The 15,095-nt window shown below is 35.9% G+C and overlaps 1 protein-coding gene across 5 annotated transcripts in view; it reads right to left on the bottom strand.

Annotated features, from left to right (window-relative positions):
- Positions 1-14,870, bottom strand: part of slc4a2b (solute carrier family 4 member 2b) — a 46,540-nt gene extending 31,670 nt beyond the window's left edge. The window contains exons 1-2 of one of the 5 annotated variants that reach the window (XM_036560655.1): positions 14,659-14,870; positions 7,700-7,866 (exon numbers count right to left, since the gene is read on the bottom strand). In XM_036560655.1, the coding sequence (XP_036416548.1) occupies positions 7,700-7,756 (57 nt within the window). In that variant the 5' untranslated portion in view covers positions 7,757-7,866; positions 14,659-14,870. Of the gene's footprint in view, positions 1-1,066; positions 1,226-3,272; positions 3,398-3,418; positions 3,741-7,699; positions 7,867-14,658 lie in introns of those variants that run through there. The other 4 variants (XM_036560659.1, XM_036560657.1, XM_036560656.1 and 1 more) reach the window with 4 other exon arrangements.
- Between the last annotated feature and the right edge of the window lie 225 nt (positions 14,871-15,095).

The raw sequence follows: 15,095 nt of genomic DNA, 5'->3' as shown, positions 1-15,095 counted from the left end.
TTTTAAAAATACATTTTGACCAAACTATCATACAACAATGTCTCAGACATCAAGCAGTATGTTCATATCCATATCATGTAATAACTTTCTGTAAGAGGGAGTTTTTAGATGTGGATGTCTGGTTCCTGTCAGTACCACTGTGAACAATTCTGACTCGATAAGTTTTTCTAGAATAGAGCCTTTCACACCAAACCACTCTGAACTGCATGCAACTGCATACTAACTAAAACTCTAATCCTGATGGCTGTAGATTTAATCTGTTCAGACTGATTTAAATCGATTTGATACCAGGTGCAGCCTCACAATCCTCGATACCAAATAACAGTGCAGCAAAAAATGAAAATCACTCATCTGACCACTCAGAATTTGCTGGATTGAACACAGATAAATATTTATAATTAATGGATTCTTTAGACTTGAAAATGCTTCTGTACACTCACACATCTCATTTACAAACAATTATTTTTTTACTTATAGAAGGGTTATTCAGGGATACCAAAGTGGTTGTTTTGTGGCATCGCTCTGAAGAACTTTTTTAGCATGTGTATTTTTAAAAGTGTGAGTGAAATGCAGTGACTCATCAGGTCTTACAGCTTCTACTGTCTGCAGTTCATATTGACCTCTTAATTATTTTGTTTATTAATTTCTCACCTGCTACTGCTTTTTGTATAACAGAACAGAGTGTGCTGGTTTTATATATGGAAAAAAACAAATCAAACGATATAACTGAAGAAAATAAAGAATGTAAAATATTGAATTATTTGCCATAGTGCAATATTAATATGATATTGATCTCTTAAAACTTTGTGTAAATTTAGATTTAAAAAAGGGAGTCATGAGCCATAATTTTGACCTCAGAACAAAGCGGACAGTAAGCAGTCTGACCTTATTCATGCAGCCCATCCCATAAAATACTGGACAAACACACATTTACAGCTAACTCTGTTCAAATATGAGCTCTGATAGCTGATCTTCACCAAACGGTCAAAGGGTCACTTTTATAATCTCATTTTACTGCACACTGCTTTACAGAGTGACTCAGGATTAAGCTCAGGATTAAACCTACCTCACTCATGCTCAGGTGTGGTTAGCCGTGCTGGTTTAGATCTGATCCTGACAGTCAGTGACTGTTTAATAAAGTGGTTTATGGACAGTGTCCTCTCTCTGACCGCAGCGCTCTGAGCACTCTGTAAACTCGCTCACCGTTACAGCATTGAGAACAATGTAATCTCTCAGTCTCTCACTTCATAGCGTCCTTGTGAGTAAATATTGACTCCCTGCGTCTGCGCAGGTGAAGTGTGTTTGAGGATGTGGAGTAACCTTCTCTAGAACCTCAAAGTCACACAAACACCTAAAAACTCTCTCACATGCTCGGATCAGCACTCATAGTGTAACATTCAGTGTTAAAGAGGAACCAGAAAAAAATCTTTAGACCTGCAGATCAACTGTAGATACACTGTAATCCATAAACACATAACATTTTCAAATTTCCTGAATATTTAAGTGGTTTAGATGTAATCAAAGTCATTCAGAGTGGTTTGGTGTGAAATGCTCTGTTCTAGAGAAACTTACTGAGTCAGAATTGTTCACAGTGATGGTGATACATAATGGAGGAGTACATGCTGGGCATTGTGAGGTAAAATAGTTCCCAAAGAAAACTTTTTTTACATTTACCGCTATTTTGCATCATTAATATTACACATAAAACTCAGAAGACACCTGTAGGGTCACTGGTGGTTTTGAATATTAAATAAAAAGTATTTGTGTTGCAGACATCGCAACCCCTGGTTCCTATCACCACCTCTGTAAAGAAATCTGAGTCTCTACATGAACCATCCAATCAGGTGGTGCAGACTTGTCAGAGTGGTTTAAAGCACAGAATTATTTAGACACTGTGTCTAAAGTGTCTACTGTGTTCAGGTACATGGTAATGTTTTGTTTATGTTTATAGCTCACAGCAAGTCAGACTGTGTCCTAAACCATATCTACAAGTATGCACCAGCTTAATAAAGAGCTGGATGTGGTTTTGAGAGACGTTCTGGGATGCATTTACAGAAATAATTTGGGTGACTATTGATTTGTAGTGTTTGTTAGCAACATTAGCCTCATAGCTCCAGCACTACACAAAATAACAAAAATTTGGACGTCAAACATGTCTCAGCGGATCGACTACGTGTGGGTAATTGTGTATGCCAAAATATTTCTTTAAACCTGTAGGCATGTGACTGAGCACTGAAGAGCATCAGCTCTAGTCGATAAGACTGAACAGCAGTGAGATTATACTCAATTAAATTGCTTCAAAAACTCCTCAAAATGTCTTTAAATCTTTAAAACTCCTCAGACTGAGTGAAAGTAGAGTTCTATGTTATGATTAAAATACTTCAGACCGTAAAATAACATTACTGGCATGAATGAACCTGAGCAGAATTTGACTTTGACTGAAATGTTTGCATTTTTTAGTTTTTTTTTTACTATTTATTAGCATTATTTTATGGATTCACAGTAATGCCAAAAATGTATCTAGTAAGATAAACTTTCATAAAACTCTACACTGTAAACCTAGATACTGGTAAATTCTACAGTGTAAAAAGGTGTTAAACTGTATAGTGGGAAAGCTGTTAAACCCTGTGAAAGCTGTTAAACTCTACAGTGTAAGAAGCTGTTAAAATCTATAAAAAGCTGTTAAACTCTGCAGACTAAAAAGCTGTTAAACTCTGTAAAAACCTGTTAAACTCTACAGTGTAAGAAGCTGTTAAAATATGTAAAGTCCTAAACTCTATAGTGTAAAAAGTTGTTAAAATCTTTAAAAAGGTTTTAAACTTTTTCAAAAGCTCTTAAATGCTACAGTGTAAAAAGTGTTAAGCTGTTAAACTCTGTTAAAGGCTTTTAACTCTGTAAAAAGCTGTTAAACTCTACAATTAAAAAATGCTGTTAAACATTGTGAGAAGCTGTTCTACTCTGTGTAGAGCTGTTAAACTCTAAAAAAGTGTTAAGCTCTTCAGTGTAAAAAGCTGTTAAACTCTGTGAAAAACTGTAAAACACTGTAAAAGGCACTAAACTATATAAAGCTGTTAAACTCTACAATGTAAATAGCTGTTACACTGAAAAGCTGTTAAACCCTGAACAAGCTTTTAAACTCTGTAAAAAGGTTGTAACCTCAGCTTACTATTCAGTGTAAAAAGCTGTTAAACTCTACAATGTAAGAAGCTGTTAAACAGACTCAGAGAAGCTGAAGCGACACATCAGCATTTCTGAGTTTACTCTGAACTCACCACGTTACTTAACTCCTCTGTTCTGTGTACATTAGAGCACATGACCAATCAGGAGCGGAAACACCTTTAAAAATGCTACATTAACACCACGCTAACGCTACATTAACACCGGCTGATTACACAGTGCTCCTGCTGTAAACACTGACCTCCATGTAAAGGAACTCCATCAAACCTCTGCAACTTCTTCAAATTCAGAAGAGTTACCAACTTCCTCTTTAAAAAGTGCTTAAGTCCAGCATTAACTGACCATTTACATCCTGGTCATGTGATCACAGCTGCACGAGGATATACTCTAAAACTGGCACAAAAACTCAAACTCCAATTACTGCTCATCCAGCTTCCCTAAAAACACATAAACAACGCACAGTCACGCTTACAGCAGTTAATCATTAACATTTAGCTCACTGAGAAGGAGAGCCAGTAGCAGTAAACCAGCTTAAACTCAATACAAACTTCAGTACAACCCTCAATACCCACAACCTTCAATACAAACTGTTTCCTTACTCACACCAATCAGGTCCACCGCCCAGTAAACTACAGGCTGTAAACACGGTAAACTTCCTGCTCATAAGTCAGACATTTAAAAAGAAATCTGATAATGAAATGGCATAAGCTTTTAAAAATCCAGACACATTATAACTGTAGATAGACGCTTTATAGATGCTCTTTCTCTCTCTCTCTCTATACACACACACACACACACATATATATATATATATATATATATATATATATATATGTGTGTGTGTGTGTGTAAATAGTGTGTCTATATATATGCACTGAAGCCCTATGGACACATTAATAGCTTATAGCCGCATTAAACCCTTAGATGCATTAAAGCTTATAGCTGCATTAAACCCTAAAGCCTTGTTCAGACTGCCAGCCCAAATCCAATTTTTGGCATATCTAGATTGAATCCAGATTGATTTTTGATAGTTTGGACAGTAGAAAACCACATGAAATCCAGTTGGGTCACAACCACATTAGGAAGTGTTTTTTTAGTTGGATTTGTACAGATGCTTGTCAATCTGGACGCTTTGGTTGCTTAAAGTAGATTTCAGAGTATTTTTTGCATCGCTCACAATGTGACAAATAACGACAATGTCAAATTAGATTCAACCCAGCAACCCAGGCAGGTTGGTGATGTCTGGTCACACAAATCAGTGCTAATCACTTGTAAATAACAGTGCGGACAGCCATCTTAAAAGGTCTGATTTGAGAAACAAATCTGATTTGCCTGCAGTCTGAACATTAGAAGCCTTGGATGTATTAAAGCCTTATAGGTGTGTTAAAGCCTTATAGATGCATTAAGCTCTTAGGCCCTGTTTACACCTTGCATTATTTATTTATTTTTTTTGATGATCAGAACCACATTCGGAGGTAGTTAGAGACACATCTTGAACAAGGTATAAACGGAATTTGTTTTTGTTATCGACACAATTATGTGAGGGGAAATGCTTCTGCCGAGTGCTGTCTGGCAAGTGAGAGGATAAACAATGAAAGGAAAGATGGAGGACACGCACGGCTGAAGTTAGCCCCGGACCAAGAGCCTTCATGCACTCCAGGCCTGTGAAAGTGTCCAGGCCAAGCATATCCACTCTTATAGTAACGGGAGAAATGAGTGAACAAAAGTAAAATGGAAACAACATATGTGTTGACATGCTTTTCACACTGGGCCCATTTTAGTGAAAAGTTTAAATGGAGTCTGGCCAAAGTTGATCCAGATACGATCCGGACATGAAACGCATGTTCATGCAAGGTGTAAACAGGCTCTTAGAGGCATTAAAGCCTAGTAGATGCTTTAAAGCCCTGTAGGTACGGATTAAACTCTTACAAGTGCATTAAACTCTTATATGCATATTAAACTCTTGTAGGCATGTTAAAGACTTACAGATGCATTAAAACCATATTTGTGCATTAAACTGTTACAGACTCACTAAACTCTTATATGCGCATTAACCACATAGTTTCTTTTTTTAATTTTTATCTCAGCAGTCAGTCATTATCAGTTGGTGAGGTAAGCATCAATAAAAGAGATTTTAGACAAGTGTCTATCAGATGTGAAATAGGTAATTGTTAAGACTGTTATTTTATAAAACTGATTTAAAAATGGCAAACCTACTGAGATTGTGGACTATCCAGACAATCACTATAACCATATGTTTAGGGAACTGACTGCACACCCCCCTCCGCCAAAAAAGGAAAATCACCTGAGATATTCAGAAACATTTGTTTCTACTTTTTTGCTTTTTCCAAACTCATGAAAAAAGGTGAGAATAGTGGAAAGCAACATCATCCCAAATGATGGTACACAGGAGACCAGAGATAGTGTTTGTCAGTAGAGGGACATGTGATCGATGTATACAGTGTTTGACTTACTTATTGACGTTTAAAAACAAAATGTACAGTGAATGTGTGTCGACAGGGTGGACCTTTCTCCCACATTCTGTCATGGACAAGTCATGATTGATGATCTGGTCTATAATTGTTTTGTCTGAATTTTACTGTAAATTGATTTGTATGTAAGGCCTTCTTTGGGCCCCTCTGACACAATGTAACCCTTCACTGATGCATACTTAGGCGTGGGGTTTTATGTCATTTTGGACACTGTTGCCCTCCTCCACGCTTGCCTTTGTTTCAAAAGTATAGAAAAGGAGAAAAGGCAGCAAGTGTATTTGTTTCTGAATATTTAGGTTAGTAGATTGCATTGAAATATATCTCTGGTAAAACTACCCAAGAGACAAGAGTAGGTTTCACATTGTCATATTCTCACACTTTGGCACAATTTAAATCTGTTTACAGTACAGTATTAGCAGATAGTACAGCGTTAATATACAACACTAATGAAGGCTGAAACCTGAGAAATTTAAACCTGTATTTTGTGTTTTTTGGTCAGTGTTTAGTGAATGATTGAAGGAATTTACTGTCCTGATAGTGAGTTGTAGTGTTTGATGGAAAAGTTTACTTTCGTGTTGTGTGTTTAGTGTTTTGTAGAACATTTTGCAAAGAAAAAGTTATTTTGGCCAGCAAGCCTCTGTTTATTATCGCATACTAACTGTTAAAATATGGCTTCTATATGGACAGTAGTGTTTAAGCAACTGAGAAAATCTGTAAGCAGCTAAATCGATCTGGAACTAAACAGATTATTTATTTTTGCTGCGTCTCTGCTTGCTCTTTCTTAGACAGATTAATTCCAGCTTGTCAGTCGTGGTCAGAGCTCTGTGGCGTGTTTGGCATTGATTTTGTAGAGTAATCAGTTTTTAGAGTGAAGATTTTTGTTAAAGGAAGCAGTTCAGTAGATCATGTGATCTTTAAAAAACACAGAAGTGAAAAACTCGCAGACAGGTGAAGACATTACAGAGCATTGTTTAACACTGCAGAGAAAGAGAGAAGAGAGAGTGAAACAGAGAGAGAAGGAGAGAAAGAGAAGAGAGAGCGAAGCAGTGAGAGAAAACAGTGAATCAGAAAGAGAGAGATACTGAGAGAGAGATATACAGAGAGAATGTGGAGAAACAGAGAGAGAGAGAGAGTGAAGGAGCGAAAGAAAAGTGAGTGAAACAGAAAGAGAGAGATGCAGTGAGAGAGAGTATGAAACAGAGAAAGCAATATAACGATACAGAGAAAAAGAAGCAGATCTAAACTCTGTAAATGCTGAGTCAGCTCTGTGTGCACTAAACAGGAAGTGATGCAAACCGGAGAAACTGTCGAGTGGGTCGGTGGGTTGGATGGGGGGTTAAACTGATAAAAACCTGCTTGTTTGCATCCTGACAGTCCAGAGAATATTAACCTCTTTTGTTTTTGCTGAAATTTGCTGAACTGTTCAATTTCCAGAAAAACTGAGATTTTCTGTTAAATCTCTGTTAAAATTAGCAGCTCTGCTGTTAATTTATACCAAGTTAACACAATAACACACTTAAACTAAACTAAAACATAATCTAATAAAAAAAAAAAATTCTCTGTTCAGGCGTTCAGCCTGTTTATTGTGTTGAGGTGTTTAGCATGTTGAAGAGTTTAGCATGTTTGGTTGTTTAGCATGTTCAGGTGTTCACAATGTTCAAGTCTTTAGTGTTTTCAGGTGTTCTGCATGTTCAGGTGTTCAGCATGTCCAGGTGTTTAGCATGTTTGAGCATTCAGTGTGTTGAGGTGTTTAGTCTGATCAGTGTGTTTAGGTGTTCAGTGTGTTATGGTGTTCAGCATGTTCAAGTGTTTAGTGTTTGGGTGTTTAACCTGTTAAGGTGTTCACTGTGTTCATGTGTTTAGTGTGTTTAGGTGCTCAAGTGTTCAATGTGTTTGAGTGCCTAGCATGTTTAGGTGTTCAGGTGTTTAGCATGTTGTTCAGTGTGTTCTGGTGTTTAGTGTGTTTGAGTCTTTAGCGAATTATGATTTTTATTTTATTATACAGTATCATAAACAATTAGTGTACTTACAGAGTGGATGATTGCTGCTCCATGATCAGTCCGTTCAGCGGTTCGGTGGTTGTTCATCCTGCTGGCTTTTATTGTACAGATGATTGTGCAGTGAAATCTGACTGGTTCACACTTTAGCCTTTCTCTTTCTCGCTGGAGTTCAAATACAAACTCATGAGCAACATAACCTGAGCACAAAGAACACAGAACACATTCACATTCAAACGCTTTCGCATCACACTGGAACTGACCACAGAACTTTCATATCAGCTCTGAGCTGAGTGACCTTGAAGGTCAAAGTGAACTTTAATGTAAACCCTAAATTTGGTTTTCAGATGAAATTACTTTGTTGTGAAAGTTACGGATCTAAATTATTTCTGTGATAAATAAAAGGTCAGACAGTACAAAATGTCTCTGGATCACTCCTGGACACAGCGGTGTACCATACCACTGTTATTATTACTCTACAGATTATTATAAACCAGCAGCCTTTTCAGATCAGCGAATCAGAGATCTATCTATCTATCTATCTATCTATCTATCTATCTATCTATCTATCTATCTTCGGATTCAGTTGTTGTAATGTTGGTGCCTCTTGTAGGTCATGAATGAAATTCTTGCCCTTTTTAATTTCCCACTAAAATACCTTTGCAAATCAATAAGGCTATTTTCCTTTGATCATTTATAAATAATACACTATGATCTAGCTATGAAGCTGATGGTATAAATATATACATTCATATATTAGTGTTTTAATCATAAGCAAATAGTTTTAATTAAGATATTTCAAATGTAAAAAATATTATACAGCTTTCTAAACCTTTATTTAATCATCTAAAGCTGTACTTTCTTTTCATTTTTTAGCTTCCTACAAAAGTACCTGAAACTTTGAAATTGTGGCATAGTCTCATTCTATTTTAATTTAACTTCACTTTATTAAACCATTTAACCCTTAAAAGGGTTAAAAGTACAAAAAACAGATACAGTCAGTTGCTGCTAAACAGCATTGTGGCGCTGAATGAGGGAAAGGGTTTCTAAGAATATATAAAATTTCTTTTCTTTGTTTGGTCAGTCAAACCACTGATTTGACCATAATGTGGTCCAATTTTATATATTCTTATAAATCCTTCCCTCAATTAGCACCACAATTTAAAACAACGTCATTTAAACCAGACTTAAAATTCCTGGGGGAAAACAAATAAAATATTAAATTATCCGACTTAAATCTGAGTATAATACCGTACTACATTATTGTGCTACAATGCCATACTACAATACTGTGCTACAACTCTGTGCTACAATACTGTACTACAATATTACACCACAGTACTGTACTGCAACACTGTGCTACAATACTGTGCTACAACACTGCTACAATACTGTACTACAATATTATTTTATAGTACTGTACTACAACACCATGCTACAATATTATACCACATTAGTGTACTTCTATGCTGTGCTACAATACTGTACTACAATATTATATTACAGAACTGTAATACAACACTGTGCTACAATATTATACTACAGTACGATGCTGTGCTATAATACTGTACTACAAAACTGCTACAATACTGTACTGCAATATTATACTACAGTACTGTAATACAATGCTGTGCTACAATACTGTGCTATAGTGCTATATACTTTATTACAACACTGTACTACAATACTGTATTACAACACTTTACCTGATTTCTGCACTACAACACTACTAGAATACTGTATTTCAGTATTATATTAGAATACTGGAAGACAAAGTTAAGTTAATTTAAAAAAAATATATAAACTTCCATTAATTACAGCTTTTTTCTATCTTAAAAGACACTTAAAAGAAAACTTCTGTTGCTGTTGAGCAAGGTCACAGATATGATAAGGTTCTGTATGATTATAACAGAGAGCCAAAGTACAGCTCCAGATCAACATTAAAGGACACATTAAACAAACAGTGAAGAAGGAAACACTGCAGATATGCACAACTCTGACTGTAATTCAGACAGGAAGGAAACACCAACCAGTAAACAATTATACCCATAACAAAGAATTAGACTGGACATCTTCATGTTTTTTTGTGTATGTATTGAAAAAATGACATTTATTTTAATATTTACATTTAAATATGGGCTCTGTTGGGGAAAAGGTCAGGAAATGGTCAGAGAAAGGTCACAACCCTTTCAAATCATGTCAAACACATTTAGCTGAGTGTTTTAACTGCAGAAATATTTAATCGGTCCTGTGAGTGTAATTTTAAATCAATTTTAGGTGAAAAGTCACAGTTGTGTTTATGTAATGTATATGTTTACTCATATTTTGTCGTTAACAGGTTAACACGCTACACATGTTGGTTTCGCACATCAGTTGCAGGAAACTAATTTATGATCTTTAATAATTGTAATAAACAGATCATAACTCACTCACATCCTGCCAGTTTCTGGTTTATAACTTTTCAATCCCTGTTTGATATTTTGGAGAAAACTCTTGATCCAAAATGATTTACAGACCCACACTGTAAAAACAGAAAATCAACTCAACTTAAAATTATATGTCAACTTATTACACTGCGTCTTTCAGTTAAGTTAATCTGAGGATCACGCAACTCAGACTTCTTAGTTTAGTTAAAAGTTCTGATAACTCACATTTTTAGTACTGCATCTTAATTAGAAAAACAATATAGAACATACATATTTTTAATTTTCCCCACCAAGTGAGACTCTTTTCATTAGGCATTTTCTGAGCTCCAAGTTTAGGACAGCTGTGGCATCACCCAGGTTTGAACCCACAGTCCTCTGATTAATAGGGCAAGTCACCACTTTGGGGCTCCTGAAATTGGTTAAGTTTCTGTGTCCAAAAATATTTAATACATTGTAAAAAAAAAGCAAAGTCAGGCTGTGTTAAGACTGATATATGTAAATGAACTCTGAATGGGTAGGGCTAAAGTGCATAGTTTCCAGATGTGGTAATTTAACATATGTTGACATGCTACAATTAACTCTTTCCTAAAAAAATCAAGGAAAACTGGATTTAAAATTTATTTGGATTACAAATATTTCAGCATTTGTTGAAAATGAAAAAAAGCTACATGAGAAACATAAAAAACTAATAATAAAACACAATACATTGATTCAAAGATAGCATGAACATCAGAAGAAGGCATATTTGAACAGATCCTAAGATGCTGAGCGACTGGTAAGCTTTTAGAAACAGGGGCCAGGTTGGGTGGTGCCAGGACAGGGACCAGTCATAGATGTACTAAACTGTTTCCCTCTCCTGGCTCCACCCTTTCTAGTGTCCTCACATTTCTCTTCCCTAGTCCTGCTCATTCATTACTCCTTCCACCTGTGTTTAGTTTATAACTTGTCTTTTGCAGGTTTATCTAGTTGTGTATGTTCTGTGTGTGCTGTTTTTGTTTCAGTGTTCCTCTCTCAGGTCTGTATCAGTATATGCTGATTCTCCTGGTTTCTTGGGTTAGTTTTTATTTTACTCAGTTTTTTGTTTAGTTTAAGTAAATTTAATCCTGCATCAACACCTTTTGCTGTTTGCTACCCATATGCTATAATAATCAGTTTATCAGTATATTTCTGCCGTTGTCTTTCAAAGCTTCATTAATTTAAATAAGTGCCATTAAAGGAGCAGTTTCAATTCTAAGATCTGTGGTAAAATACTTGACATACACAAAGTGTGTATTTTGCAAATGTTAATAAATGTTATTCAATAGTAAATTATTCAGTGTGGATTGAACTGTTAGAAACTAGACACCAAAACAAACAATGGTTTACTCACAATTTATATTATTTTGGGAGCAACAAGGATGAAGTGATTAATAATTCTTATAGGTAATTATCTAATTATAGTAAATTAGTTTTTAATAACATTTATTATGAATATCTGTGAGTGATAAGTGAGATTTGATCACTGCTTTTCCAACATGAGGCATTCTGGATATCAATTTTATTACAAGTTAACTCTGGATGCTCTACAGCTTTGTCAGTTATTATGAATCATCTACATCATTTTCATATTATTAAAAACAGTGATTATAAACTTCTTAACAGCAGAGTATGAATGTTGCATTGACCAGAATCTTCTCAAAACTATCATAAAGCAATGTTTTAGATATCAGTCAGCATATTCATAATCATTTCATGTAATAACTTTCTGTTAGAGAGCCTTTAGAGGTGGACATCTGGTTCCTGTCACCACCACTGTGGACAATTCTGACTCTGTAAGTTTCTCTTGAACAGAGCGTTTAACACCAAACCACTCTGAATGACTTTATTGATCTGTTTCAGACCAGAAATATGCTGTGATTGACTATACTCGAGGGAAGTGGGAGTTCAGAGCACAGAATTATGTCATTCTGAGCATGTTTGAGCTACAAAGTGGGAGAAAAAATTAATGTTGACATTATAGATATGATGTTGATATGACCTCATGTGGTGGAGTTGAACCTTTCTGAGCAAGGAATTCCCAGTTGAAAGGACATGTCTTTTGGTTGGAAATTCTGAGTAATGAGCTTTAGATGAACTCATTTTGCTGTTTAATTGTGATCAGTCTGTGAGAGCACAGCACCCCCTGGAGCCCTACAACCTACGACCTTCTGCTCACCTCTCTGACCACTATACTACCATCCATTCTGAGAAATCTCCCATCAGATATAACAACATTCTTAGTTAGAGTTTCGGTTCAGTTTACCTTTAAAAAACATCAGTTACTGTCTCAGAGTTTACAGACTGGGCTGGTTTATGAACAAAGTCGCTTTTATAGCATAATTTACTGTTTCTAAAGTTAGCAAATCCTCTTGCTCAACACATCCATTACACACAATTCCAATTTCGGAGTAAAACTTCCAATAAAAATGCCATTCTAGAAAAAGCAACATTATAAAACCCTTAGAAGAGAAATTGTTTCAGTTATAGTCAGAGACTCCAGTTAAATCACTTACATTTAACACAATTGAACTTGACACAGAACACAAAGTGATTCTTCTTATATGTCCAGAACTAAGATGTAAACTATGGTTAATGTACAAATGTAAATTATGTATATGTCAGTTCATTTACATATGCATTAATGCAAATCAAACAGTAGATCTGCACTCATTGATCAGTCTTCAGAATTTATTTCCACTGTCTGACCAAAAAAGAAACAAACAGGAGTGTCGCCACGGATAGGCCTGAGTGAGTCTGGGCCAACCCAGACTGATTACAGGCTTACCCAATGACACAGAGAAAGATTATTTATTAAGCCAAATTTTTGTCAAGATATTCAGAATGAAATTTGATTGGTTTTCTGTCACTGTATTATGACTACTCGAATCATTACGCTCACTGCCAAGCTTCGCCTTATTTTCTTAGCCATCAAATCACTGCTTAGCAACCATTGTCATCCACCATTGTCTCAAGCCTTTGATTTGTTATAAGCACACCAGTGTTTGAATTTGAAGCACCAGTTTCAGTTAAAAGATGTAACCGGGGATGTTTAAAATTGTAAAATTGTGTAAAATTGAGATTCCATACCGTAGAGTATGTAATTTCTACTGATTTCAAAACCAAAAACTAATTTAAAAAACATTGTTGTTGTCAGTTTTCTACAAATTTGGTACTTACAATGCCCCTTTATTACTAAGGCTGAAGTGGGCTTTGTGAAAAAGTCTACATGTAAAAATGTCTACATTTACTTCAGTAACTTACATTGAGTGGTCAAATATACAACAACTGAACCATAAACATTTTCCATGTTTGGCATAACAATATGCTTTAGCCTACGATGAATAGTTTCAGGTTGTTTTGTTTTCAGTAGCTGCTGGATGATTAGTTTTCAGTAGCTGTGTTGTTTTTCCTCATCTTTGTCCATCTTCAGCTGTCTGATTATTACATGGTCATGTCATCTTCTTTGGCCAAATGTGCCTGTTCTTGTAGATACTTTATAGTGACGGGTGCTGAGGTGTTGGTTGTGTTTATATGAATTCAGTAGTCTGTTTGATTGCTATTGTATATTATAAGGAACAGAAACGTTGGAATAAGTAAGGTGATGACTGCACTGCTGTCAGTAATAGGCTAGAGCCTGATGTAATGTCATTGTGAAACATAGCGCATTTGGAAATTGTATCTACCAAGTTAGTCTATGCATTTTTCACAGGCCTGCCTAAAAATGTATTTCTGCCTGTGCCACTGAGTAAAACTGAGTGACATTTGAAAACTGCAGAGGGGTTAAAGGGGTCTAGGGGGCATGTGGGAACTGCACACTAAGTAAATCTGCTTGTTTATATCCTCATAACATACAGCACATCCCTAAAATACAGCCAATAAAGAGAGCTCCATATAAATCTACAATGTTATTCAAGGTACCTGTAAGTTTACTTTAGTGCTGCCTGCCTCTATAGATGCCTGATGATCCAGTTCTAGTTTTGTAAATCGTACACCATCTAAATATATCCTATCAATGTTATTGATGAATAAAAATACATAGTTCAACTGAGGGAGCTCCAAAACAGACAGAAATTATATTTTATTACTACTGTGATAAAAGATTAATTAGATTTTTGTGGCTAAATTAAAGAAGACAAACTACAACATGTACTGAACTGAGCTATTATCATATTATTTTATTCCAAATGCTCCAACCAAAGCTGCTCACGCATTATTACTGTTTTCCATGTCTGCTTCAGAATGTCACAGAATAGTCGCATGTATAAAGTGCGGAGGGTTAAGTGGGGCATGATGATTGGTTAGTGGGACATTGCCCCTCTAAAGACCCCCTAATGCCAAGCCTGGTTTAAAACAATCAGCTTCATTAACCTGATTAATCTAATCAAATCTTCAGATGTCAATATTTGTATTATGGTTATTATTATTATTGAAATTGTTGTTGTTGTATACTGTTTAGGTAAAGAGTTCAGTGGTCTAAACACCTTAAACATTCAGTTAATATGATCAGTTTTGTTTATAAGTAGTAATAGACAGTAAAGTGAGACTCACCCCTCTGAGTTTTTACTGCAGAGCGTCGACTCCAAACATTTTACTGTAAAACTCTCACATACACGCTGTGCACCGCAGATCCCTGAGAGAATGTATGAGTGAACGTGTGAGGGATCAGCAGGATTATGTTTCCTCTCTGGACTCACACACACACACATACACACCCATGTGATCACAGCTCACTGATGAGTCAATCACACACTAGTATGTGTGTATATACGCATCCATGCACACTCACATACACACACACACACATACACACTCAGGAGTTCCCAGTGTTTCCTGTTCGGCTGAATTTTACAACACAGAGTTTATTTATGATTAGTCCTGTGCCCAGAGATAATTAACCTAGTTACTGCGGTAACAGCACGCAGTGACAGTAAAAACTTACCGCCAGTTTAAAAACCTGCCATTTCATGTTAAGCACAGCAGGACAC

Source organism: Colossoma macropomum, unplaced genomic scaffold, assembly GCF_904425465.1.
Source record: "Colossoma macropomum unplaced genomic scaffold, Colossoma_macropomum, whole genome shotgun sequence".
NCBI lineage: Eukaryota > Metazoa > Chordata > Actinopteri > Characiformes > Serrasalmidae > Colossoma > Colossoma macropomum.
This window is presented reverse-complemented; position numbering and strand designations above follow the sequence as displayed.